The sequence below is a fragment of the Girardinichthys multiradiatus genome, chromosome 9, assembly GCF_021462225.1.
Source record: "Girardinichthys multiradiatus isolate DD_20200921_A chromosome 9, DD_fGirMul_XY1, whole genome shotgun sequence".
In the NCBI taxonomy this organism is placed as follows: domain Eukaryota; kingdom Metazoa; phylum Chordata; class Actinopteri; order Cyprinodontiformes; family Goodeidae; genus Girardinichthys; species Girardinichthys multiradiatus.
In genome coordinates, this window is record NC_061802.1 from 25,406,105 (window position 1) to 25,432,982 (window position 26,878).

A 26,878-nucleotide genomic window follows, 5' to 3' on the forward strand; every position below is an offset into this window, starting at 1 on the left:
TTTCATTTGAAATATGGTAACAATTTGCTTCCATAACAAACCACATGTCTGTTAAGCTGAATTAATACCAGCTTTTGTGCTTTACCTCTATAAAGAGCAGAACAGCAGAAAGGTATAATATTCCAAGTCCTTAAGGAGTGCTACTACATTTAGTTAATGTTGCTTCCTTATTTTCCTTTAAGTCCACCAAAGTCATAGATCACTTTATTCTAACTTTAATAATCAATGTTACGTTTTTAGAGCAGTAGTAAGATAAAATTGTTTTTTCAGTCTAAATCAAAATAATAAGATTATCTTATCATGAGAATCTCCCACCAAAAAAAAACTTTGTCACACACCTAAAAACCTACAGTATCACAGCTACTAGAGGGAACGTTCTTAGTTTTTAACCACAGGCGGATTTAATGTAATTTATTATGTGTAAACATGTTTTTTTATTGCTGAATTGTTCCATCCACAGGATCGTCGATTAGAATTACGACTCTGTTTGTGTGCAGGTAATTTACTGCAGAGAGCCTCACTGGGCACTGCGTCAAATGGTCCCTTCTCAGTCATATGACTGTCCCCAAAATAAATGTAACCTGTCCGGTTTAGCCGGACGGCCTCTCGAGCCCACCGTACACCACACATGCACCCGCTGCCCTCTTACACTCCAACGCATGATACAAATACAAAGACGGCATCTGTCCTTTGCACAGAGCTTCGCGCCTGAGCTGGTATGTTAAAAATGTGGAAATCCTCTGAACTTTGACTCAGCAGGGGAAGCAGCAAGATGAGGACAGTTGACTATTTTTTGCTACATAATAAAAAGCATTATTTGTTTAAAAATGAGAAGTGCGTTGACTTGTTTTACTGAACAAAAGTCTATATTTTTTTAAAGATGAAACTTCGTATACACGTGCTTGCATGAACGAGGTCAAACGCAGTCAGAAAGACGACCCTGACACAGGGTTAAGGATCGGTTTCAGACAAAGACGGACACGTTGACTTCTTAAAGCGAGAGCTTTAAATACCTGAAGGGTTTTTACAAGCTTCGACCACCAGGGTTTGAATTCAGAATGTCACACGGGGCAAAATAGAATCGCTATTAGAAACTAGTACCAGGGTTTCTTCACATTTCTCATGTAAAAATGCCATACGCCACAAGGCCAACCCAAAGTCCTCATCCTTTATGGACATTTCAAAAGATAAATGCTAAGCTTCACTATGAATCAATGGCAGATGGATCCAGGAAAAAAGTCATGATGAAAGGAATAAAACAAGTAGAGAAGGAGTAAGGAATGACACAAAGAAGGATGGATGGAAAAGGGATACATGAAAGGAAAGAAGGAAAGACACAAGGAAAGAAGTTAGGGAAGACAAGGAAGGAAAAAAAGGATGGAAGGGAACAAAAAAAGGAATCAAAGAGCAGAAGGAAAAAGGACAGAAAAAAGAAAAAACACAAAGGAAATAAGGAAAATGAAGGAAGGGCTCAAGGAATAAAACAAGGTCTAAAAGAAGGAAGGATTGAAGAAAGAACAAATGGAAGAACAAATAAAACAAAATGGAGTGATTCAACTTTTAGATGACAGGATAGGGAACAAACTGGAAATACACATATTTCTCAACTTTTTTTTTTGTCATACCTGTCAGACCTAGAAAACTCCGACATCAAATTCCAGACGTCTTCAGTCTGGTTAGGAAGCCGGTTGTATATTTTAAAACGTACCAACATAAAAACCTAAACGCCCCGATATAAATTGCATTCTTTGAGTTCGGATTTCATTGTTTTTTAATGATACTGAGAATTTTACTGATTACAGTTATATATTACGGTTGCAAAACTGGTCCAGTTTTCCATCATTTTAAAGCTTTTTTATGACCGCATTGTCTTTGCGATCGTTTGGAATTTAAATTGAACTACAAAAATCCATAAAATGAAAATGAAAGAAATTAGATCGTGTTACAGATTTAATGGGATTTGTTTTATGTAAATACTGTAAAACCATGAAGCCGAGGTATTTTTACTAAAAGGTTAAACTCTGAGGTCCATGCCTACACTGATCTGCTGATAAAACCATCAGCAAAATCCACAGGACTCATGCTGTCTGTCAGTATATATTCAAATTTCCTAAAGAAAAAACATTTGTTTTACTGTACGAGTCTGTTATCAAAGAATACATTTGCCTGCATTATCAAAAGCAAATGTGCTCATGTAAATATTGCACAAAACAAAGAAAGGAAAAAGATCCTTTTACTGAAGCCTGCCCTACCGATGGTTTAAATAAGCCAGACGCACACTGTTAATCAGATTGTTGCAACGTGGTGTAAAAGCACAGCTTGTGTTTGTGTCTGTCCATCCCCCCCCTTCTCCACTGGACCAGATTTCTGTGCAGTGAGTAGAGTTTTAGATAAACAGTCGCAGTCTTCTATCGAAGAACGGGAGTCAGACACGACATCAGAAGGAGGAATAGCCACTACGAATCTCTTTCAGTCTGACGCGGGGCTGCGCTTTGGGCTGGAGAACAATGAGGTGATCTCAGCGGTCAAAGCAGCTGTTTGGTGTACAGTTTAACAGTTTATACTTTTATTAGGAAAACAACAGCTACATCTCTTAACACCTAAACGCATCACTGTTACTGGCGGTTTGTCTTTTAGAGAAGCTGCTGGACCGTTATTTAATATTCTTACATTTGATCTTTTTCTTATTAAGGTTAAAGTGAATTTCTTTGAACATGAACAGTTCTAAGCTTTAGTAATATTTGAGTGCCTATATTTCATTTAATTCATTTCTACATATTTAAATTAACTGCCTTGTTCTACGATAGAAGGTATGATGTGTAATGTTCAGCCTAGACTGTAATCCAGCTGTTACAGCTACAAAACAAACAAAAAAAAATAATCTTTTCTTTAACATCTTGCGTCAAACTGGAGGAAAACCTCACCGTCAGACGTATTGAACTGCATGAAAAAGAAAGAGGCAGCCATCCTAGTATGGTGGTTCATTTATGAAGCCTTGGGATCATCATCAGCATCTTAATACCCTAAGAAGACCAGCGGGGTGGATCCTGGTAATTATACTGACAGAGAGAAAGTATAGAGATGTATCTCTGCACTGTGATTTGTATTCAGATCAATGGGACAACAAACCTGCCCAGTACATAAAAGACCTGCTAAAGACCCCCCCAACACACACACACACACACACACACACACACACACTCACCATTGTAACCATCATGGACTCATACATGCACGTCACTGTGAACATATTCATGCCTGCCAAAAGAAAATGTTGCAAATGATTTTTTTCATAACACCTTTCCCGGCTCCTTGTCTTCAGGTTTTGGCACCTTATAAAAGGCTCCCTCATATTGTGATGAGATTAATTCAATGTTTCTATAATGTAGAAATAGTATTCCATATATGTGTAAAATTCAAGTTTTTCTTTATTCGCTTTTCTGTTCATATTTCAAATACGTGTAAACGGCTGTGGGTCACTGAACTAGGCATCCCCTTGGTTGGATTAGACCTCAGAACTATTAAATTATACTATTACATCATTATACCAAAAGCCTCTACAGGTGATTAACTTGTCCCTTTTCTATTAAACGTTGTAAACAACATCTCCATTGAGCAGAGGTGGCATGACTGATTACAGGGGAAACGCCCGTCTGCAGTTATGGAAGGGTAAATGACAATTAAGATTTTTCCATTGATTATTGAGAAGGGTATAAATAATTTTCAATATGTCACAGCTTAATAAAATGTTATTTGTTTTTTAATTGCACTCCTTTCAGATTGCTTTATTATCTCTTGTGAAATACCTTTCTCATTTCCAGTTCAAGCTCGTAATTTAGGGTTTAACAATAATATTGGACTTTACTGCTTTGCAAATACCGTATCCTAACTGTGTGATAGATAGATAAAAAACCTTGTTAGTTAAGTTAAAAAATAAGCATCTGAAGATGAATTTTTAACCCATTTTTAATCCAGAGGAAAAGGGACAAAATAATGTGTTTAAAGAAAATAATGTTAAAAATAAATAATTTAAATAACAGCCAGTTCAACCTAAACTCAATGAAAAAAAAAAAAAAAAAAAAAAGGAAATGTGGCCATTTAGCAGATTCCTCTTATTTAAAGATGCATCAATCAGGTTTTTCCAGGTTGATACAATTATTTTTTTTACATCTACCTTTCATTGCACTCTCTAAGCTCCTGGCCATATTTATAAGAAACCCCAGCATTCAGGGTCTGCAAATGATAAAACATAACATCATAAGTTTTTTTTTATGGCCGAAGCTGACTATTTCATGTTTTGTTTTGGTCACAAAGGAGAACAAATGTGCAGCAGTTTCTTTGATAAAGGTGGCATTTTAGACTGCAAAAACAAAAACGGAAGAAACCAACAAATGTATGGTGACTGAAAGAAATTACAGCGACACAATAGTTTGTAATTTCTCCAGCATTTATAAATTAAAGGACTGTAAAAGACTAAAATGTTAAGAGAATGTAATGTGCTGCAGGTTCCGTCATAGAGATATTGGTTTTGAACCCAACAGAAAATAGCAGAATTACAAGATTTACCCAATCTATGCACATGTCCCTGAACTCTTAGGTTTTTATGAAACTCTTAAAAAAAACAGTGCATCAGAACAACTGGTTGGTGTTTATAGACAAGTGACGGTGTGAATCCTTAAGTTCCAATTCATTTCATCAGCATGCAGAAAGAAAATCAGATTTTTCAGATGAATTACCAAATGGAGTCGATCGAGAGAAGCTGAGCCAATCATGAGCTCTGGACAATTATTGGATGAACTGCCACAGTTTATTTGAATCATTACCTTTTCACCAGAGTTGAAAACTGAAGCAGTTATGCAGCTCTACAGCGTAAATATTACTGTTATTATTTAGAATAATTTTACTAAAATTTCTTACACTTGGCTGCAGTTTTTGGCAGATTTTTACTCTGTCCTGTAAAAAACATTTAGTTAATTGACTGACCTTTTTTCTGACTTTTTTCCATCAATTAACTGTCTGAGAATCTGGTTCTTGGCTTTCAGAGAGTTATCAGAAGCGCAAATGATCCCTTTTCAGATGCTCTTAAATAAATCAATGGGTTCAGCAGAGAACAAGCAGCTCTACTTTACATCATGTCATCCTTCACCTCGCTAACTGTCATCCTCTTCTAAAACTATTTGTCTGTTTGATGAGTTGGACTTATGGTGGGTTCCATGGGGCCCACTCGGGGTCCATTAGATGCTACTGCTAAATAGGAGCCCACTCTTGAGCCTAAAGGTCTTATACACGTTTTCATGCATGGCCACCTCACCTGGACACACACAAACCTTACACTGTGCAGACGTGGGCCAGGCAGAAACTGAGATATGAGATCCTGCAGAAAGCAGAGAGGGGCCAGGGTGCATAGCACTACACACACACAAACACACACCCCTACACGGTGGGCCACTTCAAAGGCATTCCACAACATGCACAGCATTGTTGGAAAATGCCAACATGCAGTGAAGAGTGCCTGTGAATCCAAACAGGCTACAGGCAAACACACAAATGGAGGGCAGCTCTGAAAGTCCTGGTCTTTAGATTTGCACCATTTCTTCTGAATAACAGACGCCGCTCTGAACACTTTACTCACAGTGTCAGAGTGGAACATTTGTGAACCAGAATGTGTGGAAAGCATGTACTAAAAAACGCAACATATACTCCTGAAAGAGCTGAACTCCCAGGCTGGCTTGAAACGGGGGAAAGATTTCCAGTTGCACAACTTGTTTTTCAGGAGTTACACTAATAGACAACTCTGCAGTTTCTTCAGAAAACTATTCGCTGATAAGTATGACTTAGATAGCTGTCCACTCATTAAGAAGATGTATAAAGGAGACAATATGAGACTTTCTGGAAGTGCAGTCAGCACATCACAACCGCTGCCCTGCATATCACCCCTGCATGTGGATTCAGAATAAAATATTTTAGGCATTTTTGCTTGTTGTCCCCACCCCCACGTTTGCTGCAAACATCTCGAGATCCAAATATGGCCACTTCCCAGAGTACTTAATGAGCAGCCAATGAGATATACCCCACTCCCTGAGAGACGCAGAGCAAAGGAGAAAAAAAAAACAGCAAAAAGTAAAGAGCCCTGTCTCACAAGCACACCCCCTTCAAGGGCCTCTTTTCTGTCTGCATACATGACCTGTGAAAAGTAGTCAGATCACTTCCTCTCAACCTGCCGACTGAGAAGCACTCAACTGGAATACAACCAAACCCCTGCCATTACTAAACTAAAGACAAGGAGGGGCAATCAGTTCATGAGTGGCTTCTTTAAAGAGATTTGTCATGTTAGATCATCTCAAACTACCTGCTCAATCGCTCTGGTATGAGCTAATGTTCTAAGGCTTGCTCAACACATCATCTATGACACTGAAAGCACATCTCCCAAGGAGACAGGATGTAGGGCAAAGGTTAGACCCCTGACAAAACAAGGAAAATATTTGATATTAATCTCTGAACAGTGACCATTCAGTCTGAACAACTTATTTTGTTTTATATGTACACATAAAACCAAGAAAACAAAAGATATGCATGTGATAAAGTGATTTATGTATTTAACAAAGGGGGGAGGAAACCAGTTTCCTCATGTTGCACTAACTTTGTTTCTGCTTCCTGCATTAGTTCGCAGCAGTTTGCAATAAATGTGCAACCCAAAAACCAAAACAGCGTCTGTAAATGATCCCTCTACCGATATTCCTAAAAACAAGGTTATAAAGCGATCTGAAACAGGTCTGTTATCTCCAGCTAACCCGATCTCTCTGACAACGCTCAACAGAGCTGTTTGATTTACGCTCTGTTAGATCGTGTCTGTTAAACCTCAGCTGGTTTAATAAAAGACTAAACAACAACGCGCAGTAGAGACGTCCTCCAGGGAGGAAGACGCCCCTACTTTGCGATGATCTGGAGGTAAAGAGCAGTGGGGGTTGATCCACCTTCCATGAAGAGACTCCTCAGTGTCAGTGGATAATTTGTTTACATCCAAGCAGCAGCAAAGCCACATGTGTGCATTTATGGAAAGCCCATTTATCATAAAATACTAAAGGACGTCAATGCTGATCTGTTACATTTTTAACTCATCCACAAACTGAACATTTCTGCGATCCAGAATATGAATTCTTTCATTTGCTGCTCAAATTTGAGATAGAAATGCTCTAAGGCTGCATGATATTACCTAAAACATTACTGGATACTGCCCCAACGGCATTCATTCGGATGAATCCCACATTTTTCTCACTCTTCCTTTTTATCACCACTCTAATGAGCTTAAGCATCTTGGCTACTAAAATCCACAAAAATGTATGGGCCTTAGAACCGCACACTCCTGATGCGTAACATTAATGATTTTATGTTCAATGCGAGTAAATTCATTTACTGAAGACCATTTGACTTCTATGAAAACCAAATGAAGTTTGTCTACAGTGAAATAAAGAAAGCAGTGCGAGTGTTTAACACTTTAATGTAAAATATGTCTTGTTTCCGCCAGTATGGTACGACTATCTAAATATTTTGTCAAATTAACCAGTTTTCAAACTTTTTGGATCTCAAAAATACACAGTCTACCTTCACACCAAGATATGATAGATGAGCGGTATCAAAACTGAAAAAGATTCAATTCATTCATGCTAGATCAAATGAAGAAATATTTAAACTTTAGTTTTTGCTTTCTGACATTCTTCTATAATTTACTAACTCTTTGTAGCTCTAACAAATGTTCTATTGTAAGTCTAAGCTTAGATCACCTTTAGCTGTGGCAGTATATTTGGTCTAGGGCAGATGTACCACTGACACATGTCTAAATAATGTCTGCATTTATAGTTAAGCCCCAAAACATTCTTAGTCCTGACAGATTTAGCTTTATAGTAATCTATATTTTACCAACATTTTTCTTCTGACTGGAAGTTATATGAACATTTTGGAGCGCCCTATATAGCCAGAGTCCAGACTTGAATCTGACAGAAAATCTGTGGGGGGAGCTAAAGATTAGGGTGATGGCAAGGATGACTTCCAACCTCAAAAAACTGGACCTCATCTTGAAAGACAAATCATCAAAATACCAGTGGAAACCTGCAAAAAGATGGTCAGTAATTATAAAAGAGCTCATCACCAAATACAACTAATCAAAATGCAGGGGAAATGCGAAAACAGCTGGTTAGTAATTATACGAAGGATTTGAGTGCTGTAATGCCAACGAGAAAGGTCTAAATATCCTTTTCAACGTACCATTTTAATCAAACGGCACAAAAATACTCCATTTACATTGTTTTATTATATTTTGAGAGATGCGAGTCTAATTTCCCACCAGGAACAAAACCATTAGCTGAATGAAAATAATTCTAAATTAAAAACTGCCACGGGTATGAATAATTTTAATTGCAGCTTCAGTTCAATCACTACGTCTATTGGTATGTTTAGCTATACTTCTAACTAGTACAAATAACAACAAGATCTGAAGCAAAGCTGTTCTTGGTATTTAAAAAAATAATTAGGAGTACAATTTGATTATATGGTACAACGTCCTGCCACAGCGGCGTCGCCATGAGAGGCCTCGCTTACGCTCACAGGGCTACTAATCAATCCTACTGTTCCCAGTTTGGGCTGGCCGCCGCAGACCACCCTGGTCCAGCAGCAGCGACTAATCCGACCCTGGGGGTCGGAGCTACGAGCTCGGGCCGCCCAAACACAGCCGGGACCGGGGGGGGGGCTATCAATTATTATTACGCAGCCGCAGCAGCTGAAATTACGAGCTGCAACAATTAGAGACGTGGGAGAGTCTGGGCATGCGCGAAACTGTAGGCGAGGGTCTCGTGACAAGAAAATAAAAACAAAATAATTTATTCATTCATACTAAAAAGGGATTATACATTGGTATTATATATTTACACTGCCAGGTTTCGCCCAAAAGTAAAAACAGCAAACATTTCTGGCAAAAAAAAAAAATGCTTTCACAATAACAGCTGCGACATAGCTCGAATTATTATTATTAATAATAATAAAAAATACTTACTTTCACCGTTTATTAGTCCACACTTGCATATAATACAGGTACAGAGGATGAAAAACACCATGTGTGCTCGCAGCTTTAGCGTCAACCACCTCATTTTGATTGAAGTTGTGCTCTCTCTCCCCTCTGAAGGTGTTTCAGGAACAATCCACAGGGAAAAATGTTTATGTTAGAGCAGATACCAAGCCAGGATTTTCTTGATTCCCCCCTCGGCCAAGTTTTTATGTGAGCCCTGGTATATGTGGGTAAAAAGAAACAATAAAAAAGCTACTAAATAACTTGATCTTGGGCAGCACATGTGCGAGTGAAAATCATTTTCCACAAGTGAAGGCGGCAGTCCCCGTTCATCTGTTTGATGGTGATGCTCCAGTAAATATAGAGAAAAATGCAATTATTATCTCTTAGTTTGGAGGTCCACAGCCATGCATATCTTCCACTGAGGCAACAAGGAGTATTTTTCTGCTGAAGTAAAAAATAAAATAAAAAGCCTTGCAATCTTCAGGATCACGGCTGCCTCTTCTTCCTCCTCGTCTTCTCCTGTTTTAAGATCGACGGAGGTACATCCCAGGAAACTCCCAGCAGGAAAAACGTGCCGTTTTCCTTCCTTCCTTCCTTCCTTCCTTCCTTCCCTCTCTCTCTCTCTCTCTTTTTTTTTCCAACACTACGACCTTCCTCTGAACTCCTTCACCCCCGCTGACCACCGCGCCGCAAACGAATCAACACCCATAAAAAAAAAAAACACCAAACGGGAGAAAACGGAGCAGGCGAGCCTCGGCTTGAGGTGTGGAGGAAAAAGACGGAAAAATGTCCTTGTTTTTACCCAGCTCGGCTCTGTGAAGTGAGAAAAGTCTCCACCACGCCGCTCCGGTGCTTTTTTTTTTTTTTTTTCCCCCCCTCTCAGATCGACGTTAGCTGATGGAGGTGGAGGGGGGCAGCTAACGTTAGCTGGCTAATCCAAAACAAACGAGGTTTCAGCGTCGGCGATAGAGTTGGAGATCATTTAAAAAAGCGCACAAACACGCAGAACTGCGTAACACGCTTTGGAGAGTCCACAAAATCGGAGGTAACGACGGGTAAAAAGACGCAAAAAAGACAGGGAGAAGTGGAAAAACTTGGATTCCCGTTGCGTTTGGAGCTCGTCCTCCCTTAGGTTCTCCCTATTCCGTCTCTCTTCCTGCGAGCCTCTCCACCAGTAAACAAGTCCTGCCAGTCACCTCAGCTGGGCCACGCACAGTCTGCGGGAAAACACGGAGCGCGCAGCCCGCCTCCTGCTCCGCCTCCAGCGGGGCCTGGATCCGGAGCGACTGTCCGTCCGCCAGGTAGCCGGGAAACAACACAGCAGGAGCAGCCCTGTCAACACCGTCTACTACCTGCTGCGTAGTTACATGCTACCTTAAACGACACACAACTTCAGGGTTGCGGAAACTTATTTAAATAGCAGTGAAAATCCCTGTAAGTGTTACAAGCATTTTTTTTTTTTTTTGTGGAAGAAATGAAACAAACTGTTAATTCTGATCCATTCAGCTTATAAAAATACATAGTTATATACAGATTGAATCCAATGTGTCTATATAGCACAATGGTATCATCATAAGGCACTTTTTAAGACAAACAGGTCCGGTTCTCTTTCAGTATACGAGGATTCCATTTGGTACCGATGCAGTTGAAATAAGTCTTAATTTATTCTCATACACTTTAGTCATTTAGTCTAGGGGTGTCGAAGGTTTTTGCTGTTGGGGCCGAAATTATCTCAAGAATTTGTCTTTTACTTGAAAATTAAAAATATATATATTGTGATTTTTTTTTCTCTGCTCAGCAATACACAAAACATACATTATTTTAATAAGGCAAAGTCTGAATTTTTATTGTAAATCCAAAAAAGTCCAAAGCTATTCATATCCCTGGCAGATTTAGATTTGAAATTATTTTTCTTTTAACAAAGAAGTTTGTTTTTGGGTAGGAAATGTAACTGGCATCTCTCACTCTTAAGAGATAATTAAACAATGTTTAAGGAGTACCAGTTTATTAAAAATCTGTTTTCTGTTTCTATTTACATTTTTATCAAAAATAACATGTCAAACGTTATTTATACCCTTCTCAGTACTCTATGGAAATACTTTACCCCCTTTTATAATTACTAACCATTTTTTTTTGGTATGTTTCCAATGGTATTTTGATGATTTGTCTTTGAGGATGAGCTCTAGGTTTTTGAGGTTGGAATGCCTCTTTGCCATCACCCTAATCTTTAGCTCCCTTCATCTTTTCTACTATTACTACCAATATTATTTTTCTGCCCATATTAAACCCATGACTGAGAAAATACAAGTCATGCTGTAGGAAACATTTGAGCAGAAGGATGATGAGCAACACACTTCCTCAGCCCTGCAACCAAAAAGTAAATACCTGTCCTCAGTCAGGAAGAGACACAAAGTTCTGTCTGATTTGCATAACAAATGTCCCCCACAATAAAGCATGCTCCTTTGATGGATTTTAACTGCAAACAAAACCTGGGAATTTTCTGTCCTGCCACCTGAGCTGCTATTTTAGAATGGAATAATAAATAGATTATTTATCACGAAAGGGTGCAGTTTGTTCGCCTGGATAGGTGCATGTTGCTCTGCAGGCCTACAGGAGCTTGCAGAGCAGGCTTGCTGTTAATCTGAGGAATGTTGTTGCCCAGTGAACAGAGTAAATGAGTTCTTAGTGAGATTAAATGTCACAGGTCTGAAGGACTAAGGGTTGTGGAATCTTGTCAAAACAGATCTCTTTGTGGCAGTCACGCTGTCTGACGCCAACTAGAGGTGCGCACATGCCTTTCCTCCTGCCTCCTCGCTCTTGTCCCACTTCCTCTCAGGTGCTGAATATCACTCCGATCTCTTATCCTTTTCCGTGGGTGTAGAGGAGGTTGGATGAAGAGCTTTTTATCCCATTAACCTACCTAGAGTGCTGCTGTATGAGTGCATGCATGCAGCACTTGTGCACCACTACAGTCCTGCCCCTTTTCAGTTGTACTATAGCTTCTATTCAGTAGGTGGCACCAAAAATAATAACCAATTCACTAATTTCAAATGTCAAACAGGGACAAAGGGATACAATGTTGAGGGTAAATAGGATTAAATTCCTCCAAAGAGGCAACCAAGGGGAGCTTTGCACCCTGTCAAATGAACATAATGTGATTTTATCAGCATTGTGTGGCTGCAGGAATTCTTAAGCTTGCAAGTGAGGAATTTACAATCTTTAGGGTATTTGAAATTCCTTTAGTTTCTCCAAAGAGATCACCTTGAACATTCACAACGACGCTATTCTCCACATGAATATTGTTAAGCAGCAGTGCCCATCAATAAATGAAGGCAGGGCCATGCCATTCAGTTACATTCGGAGCAATGTGACTAACAAAGAGTGGGAAGTAATTTGGGAAGCATCAAAGTCTTTTAACAATCCAATATTCCAGGTTTGGGTTTTTATGTTTATGTTAAATGTTCCTTAAAAAAGATCACAGATTAATTTGTTCCTTCAAGTCCTGTTATTCTTTTACAGGTTCAACATTTTTGTTTAAATGGAGAGAATTTTCTCTCTCTGGTAATACCTGGTAGTCCAAGTTCCTTAAAGTTTTGGAAAAGTATATTTGAACTTTTCTTTTTTTATTTTGTCAAATTATAACCACAAAAAACAGAACACTTAAAAAAACTATAAAAACACTAGTTTGATTTAAAAAAAATGTCCACACATCGATGTCTAAGAACAACTATTAGTGGTGCACTCTACAAACTTGGCATTTATGGAAAAACAGCAAGAAGAAAACTATAACCGAAAGAAAACTGTAAGAAGCCCGGTTTGCAGTCTGCAACAAAACATGCAAAGGACACAATAAGCATGGGGAAGAAGATCTTCTGGTCAGATGACACCTACACTGAACTTGTTGGCCTACATCTAATGTTTTGTAGAAAACCTGTAGCTTAAGATCATTTCGGTCAGAGTTCATGGAAAGACGGATGGAGCTGAATACAGAAAAATCCTGGAAGAAAACCGGTTGGAGGTTTTGAAGAATAAAGATTTCCAATCAGACAACAACCCCAAACATGCAACCAGAGATAAAATGAAATGGTTTAGATTATAGCATTTAAAAGTGTTTGGAAGGTCCAGTTAAAGTCCAGACCTAAATCTAACGAAAATACCTGTTGCAAAACCCGCAAATGGCTGTTCACAGACGCTCTCTATCCAATCTGACTGTGCTGGAGCAATTTCCAAAGAAGAATGGACAAAATATTAAATCTTTGGGTTTGTAAAACATACACATAAAGACTTGTAGCTGTAGTTATTACAGTAAACTACATCGAGCTTTATGGATGTAAAGGGATGCAATACAAAAAACATCAAGGGGTGTAAATATTTTTGCCATGGCAAGTATAGCCATGAAGTATTTAAAATTCACCAGAAACGTAATTTTGTCTTGTGGTTAAATGATTGAATATTGACCAGACAATCTGTCTTTTCCCTGGTGGCATTAGGTGGTTTTTAAATGATTTACTGATGCATTATTTTCAGCCCTAGCAGGGATTCTTCAGTTTCTTACATTTTCCCACATCCCAGATCTTGGTGTAAAATAAACTCTAGAGACGGTTGTGGCTGGAAAGACTGAGTCCATCTCCAGACTCAGATTTTTATAAAACAAAGAAGCTCAGTTCACTTTGTGGTAGCAAACTGGTGAGCTCATTTATGATGAATATGAAATTATTAATTTAGACAACAAGGACTGAACACCAGGGGAACCTCAATAATGAGGATCTGTGGAAAATTATTTTAATTCCTTTTTTAATTTGTTAAACTTCATATGTTTTTTTATTCTTATAATGAAGCCCTAATGGCATCCTTGTTACAGGGAACTACACTCCATACCAGATGGTGGCAGTAATGCGCACCTCAACGCCTTTGCTAACCGCCAATATAGGAAGAAGACGAACTAACGTCTAATGCGTATGTTCAAAATGCCCGGATGCAAAGAAGCGGGACGTTGATTTTCTTTTTTTTTTTTTGCCGTCTGCGTTATCCTCAACTTTGCGGGTAAGTGGAAATATCTAAGGGAATGCATTGTTTGGGTTTACGGTTTATTTTTTACCTTCAAATATGTAAGCTGTCATTTCACAACTGATGATAGTACTGGGGACCGTCGAATACCAGTTTTATAATCCACTTTATCTCAGTGTTGCCAACTTGCTGACTTTGTCGCTATATTTAGCGACTTTTCAAACCTCTTGTGACTTTTTTTTAAAGACGCGACTAGCAACAAATCCAGCCACTTTATCATATCTTATTGCAGACTCTAATATGAGAGCACATTCATTTTTGTTTTACTAGTTCCTCAGCGAGAAGCTGGTGCAGTCATGAGCTCTCCGCCGTTATCCAGTCAGAGCTGGACACATTAACATTGCCGCGCGATGCAAATTAATTGCGCATGCGCGAAGCTGCAACTGGTCCGGTGATTTTGTGTGTGTATAAATATATATATATATATGTGTATATATATATATATATATATATATATATATATATATATATATATATATATACACACAAGTTAAGAATTGTTATACAATTAAAACATTACAATCAATAACTATAATAACCAGTTGCTCAGCATAAAGATTTGCATGTACCTCATCAGTACGAGTCTAAATACAAGCCTAAATTCATTTGATTTGTATAATCTATGAGGTCATGACTGATATTCATTTGAAACAAAGTTTGAAGTATTTTAGAATTATTTTTATTGTTGAATTGTTTTTGTAAAATGGTTTTGTCTGTTTTTCTACCATAGTAACACCCCAAAAGACAAACCCTTTGTCTGAACCTCCCCTTTAATACATGGTAAGTGTTTACAAGCATAATTGTTTATGATGGTTCTATTGTTTAACTAAAATGCATAGTGTGCCAATAAAAAAAACTTAACGATTGTTGTTTTTGGTTTTTTTTCTTCAAGTGACGTGTATGTGGCAGTAGTAGGCTTTTTCATAAATGGAAATCATTATAATGGCCAGCAAAATAATTGTAGTATCAAGTTTGCGAATTTGTCTCTTCTTCTTAACAAATGGTACATCAATGGCCAAATTTATTTATTTTTTTTTTAAAGATATTTTCGGCACTAGTGGCCTTTATTCTTATTTTTTTGACAGTAGGCAGACAGACAGGAAAGAGGGTCAAAGAGAGAGGGAGACATTCGGCAAAGGTCGCCGGGTCCGGGACTCAAACCCGGGGCGGCCACTTTAAGGACTGTATATGGTCGCGCGCTTAACCCCTACACCATCTGCGCCGTGCCCCAATAGCCCAACAGCCTAATTTTTAACCTAACTTGATTTTTGCATGTTTAACTGATTACCCCTTGCTTCAAAAGAGCAAAGTTTTGGCTCATTAAATCTCATCCTCCTTTCCAGCATGACACCATACATACCAGGCGAGCATGCATCTTGCAATCCTTGTGCACCTACCTAAATGAAGACTGCAAGAAATTAATAAAGGAATACTTGGTGAGTCATTGTAACATGTTAACTGTCAAAATGTTATACAAATTGTGACATAGCCTTAAATGCAAATGGTAGAATTTTAATCAGAAACCCGAAACCCTGGTCATCAGCATTTCTAAGTATAAATGCTGAAAAAACCTTTTTAGAGGTTGTTGGTACTAACACTTTGATACACTTTTCATTTTAGCACCTGAAATATGGTAACTTTTTTATTTTGTGGTTTTGTGCTTATGTAAGGGATACTTGAAATTGTATTGACTTGAGATGTCTATTCTATAATTGATGGATTAAAGTACCTAATAACAAAGTTTAGATGTGTGTCATTTCCTGATAAACATAAAAACAACGGTTTAAAGCTGCAGTAGGTAACTTTTTGAAAGAAATACACTGGTTTGACACAATCAATCAGAGCCAATGCATTTCATGTACACCAATCAGAGGAGTTTATGGATCGCCCTCAAAAAAGCTCCAGATTGCTGATGTGCTCCAGCTGTGTTAATGGGGGAGAGAAAACGTACCAGTGAATGTACCATAGCTGTTTGTCCACAGTTATCAGTGGCCCACCTTATTAGCCTTCTCGTTCACAGCAGGCTCTGATGTGGGAGAGGAGCTGTGGAGGGAGGGCTTATATGAGCATGATTGACACTGCTAGACACTATTCCTGACTCCTGCAGTTATTTCTGCAAACAGCAGGACCACTGGGAGAAACCAAAGAAGCTTGTACAAATATATCTTTTTTTCTTCCAAATGTTGCCTACTGGAGCTTTAAGCAAAAGGTGTTTAAATCTGTTAAATCTAACTTTGCCATCTTGTATTTCTTCATTTAGAATACAGACAGCGAGGCAAACAGCTGTATGGAGCAAACTGTGATGGTGGTGTATGTCATCAGAAAGGAAGGTGCTGAATCTGAAGATGACCCAGAGGGCATTGGTGTCCTAATTAAGGGTGCAGAGGCTCCCTCTGGTTTGGGTAACATTGCACTGGTGTTTGGACTCATTTACTGTTTGAACCTGAGCTACCCACCAGAACTGAAATGCACTTTTGAGGCCTTCCAGAAGATACTTATAAATCTTGATGGACAAAGACTCTCTTTAAAGGCACAGTTTCTGAAAAACAAACTTATGGGGTGAGTGCACTTGAAAATAACTGATACAGACTATTCATTGGTGCAGTGGTGATTTGCATTGCAAAAATCCATTTTCACCTTTCTTTTGTCTTCATTTTTTAATTTACAAAAATACATTTACTAAACAATTCTTTTTTTTTTTGTTTGTTCTGTTTGTCATTTGACCTTGTATACAACACTGCAGATGGGATTTTTATGTTTTTATTGTCTTGGGTTGAATGGATCAGTAGTAATCAGAATCAGCTTTATTGCCAAGTTTGTACATACAAACAAGTAATTTGACTCCGGTACACTTTGCTCTTTGGTTCCCAAGACTTGGGTTCTTCTCTTATTTTGTTGTTACTCGTTGTTAGAACTAATTCACACACACAGCATAATGCTTTGTCATGAGTTAGATGAACATAATGTAACTGATCTACTTGGAGTCTCCCCATCTTTTTCTTCCTGCTGCATTTTTTTATTTTTTATTTTGTCTGGTTGTTTTAAAAGCAAAGCGATGTTGCTATCAGTGGAGGACCAAAACCAAAAGGAAAAATAAATACAGAAATAAAAAATTGGTTAAATACTTTAATTGACAATTGGCTATACAAAAATATTTTTCATTAATTATTTTATAAAATGTGACAAACTTTCTTTGTAATTTTTAACGGTTCTTTAATTTGATATTAAGCCCCGTTTTCCATGTAATTTCAATTGTCCTTTTTAATTCTTTTTTTTTCTACAGATTTTCCTTCTTAAATTTTCCTTTGTGTGATCCCTCAAATATTTGTCAGTATTTCTTACATTTTCTTTGTTTGACAATAGTAACATCGATTTGTCTCATTTTATAACTTAATACATACAACTATTTTTGATGTTATATAAATAAAACTGAATTGAATTGAAAATGACTGAATGTTGTAATGCATGGTAAATTTTGACAAATAAGCCCTTATGACTTTTATATTCAGTTAATAAAGTTTATTTGATTATCATCTGTTTGTCATTTTTATTGTAAATGAATGGGTTGATAAATGATGTATTGTGCAACAAATTAAAGCAATTCTAATTGAAAGAACTAGACTGATATAAGTAAAATCATCAACCCCATGTTGGTTAATTAAGCATAACTAACAGTAGTTTCCTTGATTAACACATTAGTTGTTCAACAAGATTTGAATTAGTTGTCCTGAAGTTCGTAAGTGGTATAGGATGAGTTAAAACAACTTGATCTCTATCAAGTTCAATGGGAAGTGCATATGTTGATCCAACGTAATATAATTTAATTCAATCACCATATGGCCAATGTGTTAATTTGACGCTTTTAAAAATGGGTGATTGTACTTGATTCAGTTACGTGGAAATAGGTGCCACATTCAAATTGCGTTCATCCAACAAGTTATTTTTTTGAGTGCAGAGTCTATAAACTACACATTAAAATAAAAGACTTGCAGATGCATGTATTTGCATTCTCTTCCTGCCTTTATCCGAAACGTCTTACACTCACACAGATGAGGGCTTACAAGATTTCCACTCGCTCTCTGCAGTCGCCTTAGCTGCAGCTAGTAAACAGACGGATTAAGACATTTCTGAGGAAAGAGCATCTTTTCTTTGTCCAAGTGGAAATCTCAGTAATTAGCTGCCAGGGGAACGCAGGAGGTTGCGTTCAGTCTGTGTGTGTGTGTTGTGTGTGTATGTGTCTGTGTGTGATTGGCTGTGTCCACCAAGGAGAGGGTCACCGGTTTAGAGAGACAAAAAACATGCTGGGATTATCCTCTTCAGCCCACTCCCTGTGCTGTTGATTCACTCCTTTGTGCTCTCTGTTCCTGCATTTTAAACCCTCTCGTTTAATGTTCAGGAAAAACAAAAGGAACTCTCATTTCTGACGCTGAATCAAACAATCAGTATGTCATATGTATCAGGCAGGGTGCATCCATTTTATTATTTGTCCTTTATTAGCCTCCATGTATGGAAAAAGTCAGGAAAACAGTGTTTATACTTAACACACTGTCTATAAAAGAGATTTTGTTGTATCTTTCAAAACTCAAACAAAGAGCGCATTTCCATATTATTCTGCGAACTGAAGCTCAGATATGTCCTGCATGTAAAACTGCTAACTGCTTTTACAACAAATCTGCAGCAATGAGGATTATAATTAGTTTCACATGGCCCTGTCTTTCAGTGTTTAACCCTTTCTCTCTCCTAGACATGGTGATTGACTGAGCTTTACTGTGACTAACTCTCTTTCAGACTAACCTTGAAAACTGGCTCAGAATTTATCTGTTCTTTCTTTCTAGATGAAACCACTAAAAGAGTTAGTCTCTGCTCTGTTCTCTCAAACCCCAGTCAGTCGTGGCAGATGGCCGCTCACACTGAGCCTGGTTCTGCTGGAGGTTTCTTCCTGTTAAAAGGGAGTTTTTCCTCTCCACTGTCGCTACATGCATGCTCAGTATGAGGGATTGCTGCAAAGTCAACGCCAGTCACTGTCTCTACATGCTCATCCAGGAGGAGGGAATGCTGCAAGTCACTGACTGGATGCATCTGCTGGGTTTCCTTAGATAGAAAAACTTTGAATAAATAACTGAATCTGACTGCACTGTTCAATGGTTAGGATTAATTGGAATGTATGAACCTGACTTTTGTGAAGTGCCTTGAGACAACATGTGTTGTGAATTGGCGCTATATAAATAAACTGAATTGAATTGAATTGAGTTTCTCTTCCTGTACATTTTACAATCTGAGTGAGCTTGTTTTTCCCAGTAAGGACTTCAACCCGAAAATGAATGTGTTCATTACATTTATTCGAACAAAAATGAAGGATCCCACAGGTTACTTTTTCAGGTTCAAAGTTCAAAACATATACTGCCTTGAAAAAGTTTTCATACCCCTTGAATTCTTCAGTTTTTCATGTTACAGCCACCCACTTCAATGTATTTTATTGGGTTTTAATGTTATTCATCAACACAAAGTAGTGCATAATTGGAAAGAGGAAGAAGCAGATGAAAATGATACATGATTTCTAATGATAAAAAAAAATAAAATAAAATGAAACCTAAAATCTTTTGGCAAGTATGCAGCCCCCTTAGCTAGAACTGGCAAACCAGATTTGTATTGCCACTTTTTCAAAAGCTCATATTTGTTGTTAATGGTTGTCCTGTCAAATACCTTTACACCTGAGCTGTAAATCTCTGCAGCTCTTCTAGAGTTATCATAGGCCGCTTCGCTAAATAATGCTCTCCTTGCTGGCCTATAGGTGAATCAAAGCCCGTGGTATTATTTTACAACCTAATTCTGCTTTAAACTTCTCCACAACTTCACCATTCACCTGTCTGATGTGCTCCTTGGTCTTCATGAAGCTGATTGTTCACTAATGTTCTCGAACGAACCCCTGAGGCCTTCACAGAACAGCTGGATTTATACCGATCCTAAATTACCCACACACACAACCTGTTTACCAGTTGGATATAATCTGAAAGCAACTGGTTGCACTAGATTTTATTTAGGGGTCATAGAGTAGCGTGGGCTAAATACATATGTAAGCTACAGATTTTAGTTTTAATTTGTGAAAGTAAAATGGAAACCAAAGGGGCTGGATGGATGGATAGATTAACTTAAATAATTACATTATGAGTTACTTTGTGGATTAAATGTATAATTAATACATATACCATTGTCACAAGTCACATCCTTGCAGTATATAAATGATTTAAATGATGTAGGACTGGCTAACACTGTGTACATTCACTTTGCATGCTTCAGCGCCTCCTCCTCATGCCAAAGAGCTTCTTCTCAATATTTTGTGGAGCCACTGAAGTATCTTCTTGTGCCATCTATGCTTTCAACAAAAAGTGCTTCATTCCACCACTGGTCTTAATGATGACCCCATCGTCTTCTAACAAACAGTTTGTGTCAAACTAGAAGTAGTTCCTTGTGAGAAAACATAACTGCGGTGGTTGCGCTGGATCATTTTTGGCAGATATGATGCTCTAACCTCCATTAGTTTTATACGTCATTCTAGGGAATGTATTCTCCAAACTTCCTGAAGATAAGATGTTCAGAACATCGTAGCTATTTGTTGTCTAAAGCAAAGGCTTTACTTCCTGTTTGGGACAACACAATCTCTTATGTAACGTCCTGAACTATAGAAGTGTGCCTTCAACCATGCTCTTTTCTCCTCCATCATGTATTTTTGGATAAAACATAAAATACCTTGGTGTACCCCACCTGCTCTATACTTATCCAAACCTGCCAGGGTCACCTTCTTGTCTTCTCCTCTCTATGTCTCAAGCATGACCCAGCTCTCTGCACTTTTGTTCTCTTCATTTTCACTTCACGTGTGAAATTAAATATTCCCTTTTCTCACACTGACATGCTCCTCAGGGCCCCAGGAGTCTGAGCGTAGGGTTACAGGACTTGTTTTATCCCAGATAAGAAGCTGGAAAGGGAGGCCGCTCCATATCAATACACTTCCTAAGAGGATGTGTCACTGACAGCTTCATCCACATATTGTCAGAGCAGCAACAGAAAGCAATATATCCACCCAGACAAGCTCTTTAAACACAAGGCCAATGACAGGTTGGAGTCACGGGTCTCAGGTAGTGTGGGTTCAGCGGAAAGGACTTCAGGAAGATGGAGTGATCTGGAGAATATCAGAAAATGGCTCCTTTGTTTCCTCTCAAATCATGATTGTACAGACACTGTTCTTTTGTTCCTTAATTTCCCATGTGTAAATGCACATGTGCAATCATGCATCCAAATGGCAGTGTTGAAAAGGTGTTAATATGTTGGACTTTTCAATCTTGGGCAGGACATTATAGTGGGACACAATATGTTTAAGTGAAGTGCCGCAGTGCTTCTCAGTCTCCCTTCAAAGAAAGAAGTCTGAAGACTGATTATGTGGAGTTATTGTCAGTAGTTAGTATCTTACCAGCAGAAGACAGCATTCTAAACAAGCTCAGACAGGAGAAACATTCAGTTAGGCCCAGAAATATTTGGACAGTGGCACAAATTTTGTGATTTTAGCTGTTTACGAAAACATATTCTGGATACAACTATATAATCAATATGGGCTTAAAGTGCAGAGTCTCAGCTGTAATTTGAGAGTATTCACATCCAATTTGGTGCAAGGGTTTAGGAATTACTGCCCTTTAATACGTAGCCGCCTCTTTTTCAAAGGAACAAAAGTATTTGAACAATTGACTCAGAAGGCTGCAAAAAATAACAAGGCAGCATGGGCTCTTCCCTCGTTAACCTGTCATCAATTAACCATTTAAAAGGTCTGGAGTTGATTCCAGGTGTGGCGTTTGCATTTGGAAGCTGTTGCTGGTGAGTTTGGGAACACAAAAAGGCCTGGACGTCCAAAGAAGACAACAGTGGTGGATGATCGCAGAATCCTTTCCATGGTGAAGAAAAGCCCCTTCACAACATTCACTCATGTGAAGAACACTCTCCAGGAAGTAGGTGTATCAGTATCTAAGTCTACCATAAAGAGAAGGCTTCATAAGAGTAAATACAAAGGATTCACCACAAGGTGCAAACCATTAATCAGCCTCAAAAATAGTAAGGCCAGAACTGACTTTGCCAAAAAACACCTGAAGAAGCCAGCCCAGTTCTCGAACAGCATTATTTGGACAGATGAGGCTAAGATCAACCTGTACCAGAATGATAGGAAGAAGAAAGTTTGGATAAGAATTGGAACAGCTCATGATCACAGCACACCATATCTTCTGTAAAACATGGTGGAGGCAGTGTGATGGCATGGGCATGCATGGCCTCCAATTGCACCGGGTCACTTGTGTTTACTGATGATGTGACAAAAACCAGAAGCAGCCGGATGAATTCTGAAGTGTACAGGGATATACTTTCTGCTCAGATTCAGCCAAATGCAGCAACGTTGATTGGACGGCGCTTCACAGTACAGATGGACAAAGCATACTGCAAAAGCAACCCAGGAGTTTTTTTTAAAGCAAAGACGTGGAATATTCTGCAATGGCTGAGTTAATCACCAGATCTCAACCCAATTGACCATGCATTTCACTTGCTCAAGGCAAAACGTAAGACAGAAAGACCCACAAACACTCAACAACTGAAGACAGCTGCAGTGAAGGCCTGGCAAAGCATCACAAAGGAGGAAACCCAGCGTTTGGTGATGGCCATGAGTTCCAGACTTCAGGCAGTCATTGCCTGCAAAGGATTATCAACAAAATATTGAAAAACAACATTTCACTTATGGTTATGTTTATTTGTCCAATTTCTTTTGTGCTGCTGAAATGAAGAGCGTTTGTATAAAACCAGCTACAATTCCTACATGTTTAATCATATATATCTGCTCAACCCCTTGAATTAAACCTTAAAGTCTGCACTTCGATTCTATTGTAGTTGTTTCATTTCAAATCCAATGTGGTGGCATGCTGAATGTGCTGAGTTGAAATGTTGTTTGCTTTAGGTTGGGAGGCATCTGTTTTGTACCATCCCTGCTCTGAGTTGCAGCTAGACTGCAGACGTTGACAGATGTTATTCCAAGAATCTACACACTCAGATGGGTAAAATGTTAAGTTAGTTTAATACATTTTAATTTTAAATGCAAATAAATGTGAGATGCTGATGCTGATTATAACCTACTGGCCAGCTCACTATCAATAAATTTCACCATGAATTATACCATGTATCAAACTGTGCTTGAGGAAAATGTGAGACCGTCTGTAAAAAAATTAATGCAAACTGGACCCTGCAACATGAAAGCAGCCTAAAACATAGCAGTAAATCCACAAAGGAAGGACTGGCTGAGAATGAAGAAATGGAAATTCCAGGCTAGAATTTGATCTCATTTAGATGCTGTGGACTGATTTGCAACAAGGCTGTACATGCAAGAAACCCGTTAAACATTTCACAGCTATGTGAGTGGTGGGGCACACTTTCATCAGACGATGTCTGAGACTGGTGGATGAATATGAGATGTGTCTCACTCACGTTTTTTCAGAAAAAGGGGTTAAGCCTGGCTGTTAGGGCTAGAGCTTTCAAGGTTTTTCTTATATTTATTAAGTAAAATGGGGAATTTTTGGTATTTTCATTTAATTAAATCCCATTTTTAGACAGATACATTTTGAAAAAAACAGACATCAATATGTGAAATATATGTGTAAAAACCTGGACATTTATATACGTATATATATATACATGAACCAACAAAAACGAGTCTAAGGAAGCACAAAGTCCAAACAAGATAGCAGAAGCAGTTGGTAAACAGTAAACTCGGACAAACAATAAAGATCCAGGCAGGGTGTGCAGCCGAAGATACTGACAGGAAACTGCAGAAACCAAGAACAATTTGCTCAGGTACTGAGCAAATTGGATTGAATGCTGTTCACAGCCTGTTCCAGTTACCAAATGTGATTTCTTACCGGTGACAAATATTTCCACCGAGGAAAACAGGTTCCAGAGCACGAACTCTGGTTCAACTCGGCCACCACAGAATACCTGGTTCATTACTACCGTAATGTCACCCGTGGGTCGAAGCAACAGAAGCAACAAGTACGGTGGAGAAGACGTAGAAAATACCATATAAACATTATTTATATGTTTGCAAAAACACACTAAACATGCATAGTACAACTACTAGGTTCTGTTTCACTTGCCAATGCTGAACATATGCAAGTTAAAACATTTTACATACCAGTGTTCTTGCACGGAGTCATCTCCTTTTCCGTGTTAACTGCAGTTCATGGAGGCTCAATTTTTGCATTAAAATAAACAATGCGCACAGCTCAGCAAGCTCCGCTTTCTCACTGCCATGCAATCCCCCACGTTTGATGAGTCACGCTTCGTTCCCAAAACTAGAGGAAACACATGTCGGTGCTCAACAAAACGCCAAAGTTCGAAGGCACACAAACCGAAGCGGTTCAAGAACGAGGGTTCCTTCGGTGGAAAAATGCTAAGGGAGTACTGACTACTGATACAAGAAACATGTGAGATTGATTAATTAAATGTAAGCGTCTGAGAGCACAGAAGGCTAGAAGTGGCCTAGCGAAGATGACTTATAACAATGACAGGATAAAAACAAAGAGGAGACAAGGAAACAATAACTAAATAAATTTAAATCCACTGAAATGCAAAATAAACACGATATGACACAAAAAGAAAAAGGCCTACACATCCTGACAGTCCATGCATTTGTCCCGCGTGCAAATAAAAAGTCGACGCTGGATTTCAGGTGGGGGGGATGTAAAACGAGGAACCATAAAGAAAAAAATCATAGGTACTTGTTCCAGTTTGTATCCTAACTGAGGGGCTTTCTTCTTGCCCCCCTCAGGAATTCTAGGAACAGGATCTTGAAGAGGTGAGTAAGTCTTAACTGCTATAAGAAGAGTGAGAAAAAGAACTTGAAGAAACAGGTTGATCTTGATCCCCTCAAAGGTTGCAGGACCAGGAGCTTGTACAGGAGGACAGCCTCAACCCACTCAAGGAGTGTGGGAACAAAGTCTTCAAGAAGAAGAACTTGAATAAGCAGGTCAGTCTCAACCAACTTCGGGAGCACAGGAACGCAAAGATGAAGAGGTGGATTGGCCTTGACCCTCTCTGGAAGACTATGAACAGGCACTTGAAGAAGCGCGACAGCCTTAATTCACTTTGGAAGTGCAGGAACAAAAACTTGAGGAGAAAGGATGGCCTTGACCCCTTCTGGAAGCACAGGAACTTGAATGGGTTGGTCCTCCTTGATACCCTTGGTGGACTGCAGGAAAAGAAAACTTCAGGAACAGAAGTTGTGGGTTTGTAGGCAGTTAACTACTGGGTTAACTTTACATAGACTATAGCCCTTTTTCCTCTGAAAGTCCCAGGATATAAATTCCTGGGATTTTTTTACCCAGGTAATTTGTTTACCCAGGTAAATCTGTTTAGCTGTGCGTGTTATATTGAGCTCAAACAGTCTTGCGACAATTTTTATGTACACCCCATCATTTCATGTCGCCTACTGAATGTCTTCATCAGCAACAACACTCAACAGAGCCTGGCCCTCATTGTCCGTCCAGCTATCAAATGTTCTCTTCCTTTGATCCATTCTTGATCACAACTAATATGCTTAAATTTTAATCTTGTATAAAGTAGAATACAACAGCAGGTCTTAAACATGGTGGGTGAGTGGAAGCCAGAACACTGCAAGAAAGGGCCCACCAATCATCATTGCTCAGCACATTACCCGCCCTTCAACAATCCCAGGGTAATCTGAAAGCCTACCTCCCAGACCAGGACCAATTACCAGGAAAAGTGTGGACCCGGGAAACTGAAATTACTCAGGTAAAATTGTGTCACCATGCGTGGAGGGATTTCAAATCCCAGGTTATGGCTGAAAGTCCCAGCAATGAAAAAGGGACAACTGTCCCATGATGTTCCAGCTCTGGCAGGAGTGCTGCTGCGATCTAGGGACATAGATCTAGCGGCACAGATCTAGTGACACAGATCTAGTGACACAGATCTAATTACAACCTTTGTTCTTGGAAAAGGCTCCTGCTGTTGAAATACAGACATGGCAGGCCATCCTCGACCCCTGGGGAAAGGCAGGTGCAGGACTTTAAAAAGGCTGACTGGCTTTGACCCCCCTTGGGGAGTAGGAACAGTTACTTGAAAAAGTGGATCAGCCTGGAAATTCTCGGGGGAGAGCAGGAACATAAACTTTGGGTACAGAAACTTGAAGAGTTGTTTCTGCCATGACTCCCCAGGGGAGCAAAGGAACAGAGTACAGCATCAGAGCACAGTTAATGTAGCATAACCACTGTGGACATTTGACAGTCAAATATGGAGCCCATTATTCAGCCCATTCACTACACACTAAGGCCTCTCATATGCATGTTGGTGCAGTTATAAAGGGGGGAGGCAAGATGAAGATTTGTTAGAGAGATGAAGCATGATTTAAGAGGTTAAAGGTCAAGCAACCACTGGTCACCTATTGGTTACAGATTTGGGAACACACAGAGAAAAAAAATGGAAAAGCATGTACAGGGGTTGGACAATGAAACTGAAACACCTGTCATTTTAGTGTGGGAGGTTTCATGGCTAAATTGGACCAGCCTGGTAGCCAGTCTTCATTGATTGCACATTGCACCAGTAAGAGCAGAGTGTGAAGGTTCAATTAGCAGGGTAAGAGCACAGTTTTGCTCAAAATATTGAAATGCACACAACATTATGGGTGACATACCAGAGTTCAAAAGAGGACTAATT

At 39.0% G+C, this 26,878-nt stretch overlaps 1 protein-coding gene and 1 long non-coding RNA gene across 2 annotated transcripts in view; one reads left to right on the plus strand and one right to left on the minus strand.

Annotated features, from left to right (window-relative positions):
- Positions 1–9,172, minus strand: part of insrb (insulin receptor b) — a 99,770-nt gene extending 90,598 nt beyond the window's left edge. The window contains exon 1 of the mRNA XM_047375580.1: positions 9,047–9,172. Within this exon, the coding sequence (XP_047231536.1) occupies positions 9,047–9,140 (94 nt within the window). The 5' untranslated portion in view covers positions 9,141–9,172. The remainder of the gene's footprint in view (positions 1–9,046) is intronic.
- Positions 9,173–10,358: 1,186 nt separating this feature from the next.
- On the plus strand, positions 10,359–17,626 carry LOC124874284. Its single transcript, XR_007039748.1, has 5 exons — positions 10,359–10,495; positions 13,923–14,104; positions 14,859–14,908; positions 15,472–15,564; positions 16,389–17,626. It is a non-coding gene; the product is annotated as an uncharacterized LOC124874284 (long non-coding RNA).
- The last annotated feature ends 9,252 nt before the right edge of the window (positions 17,627–26,878 follow it).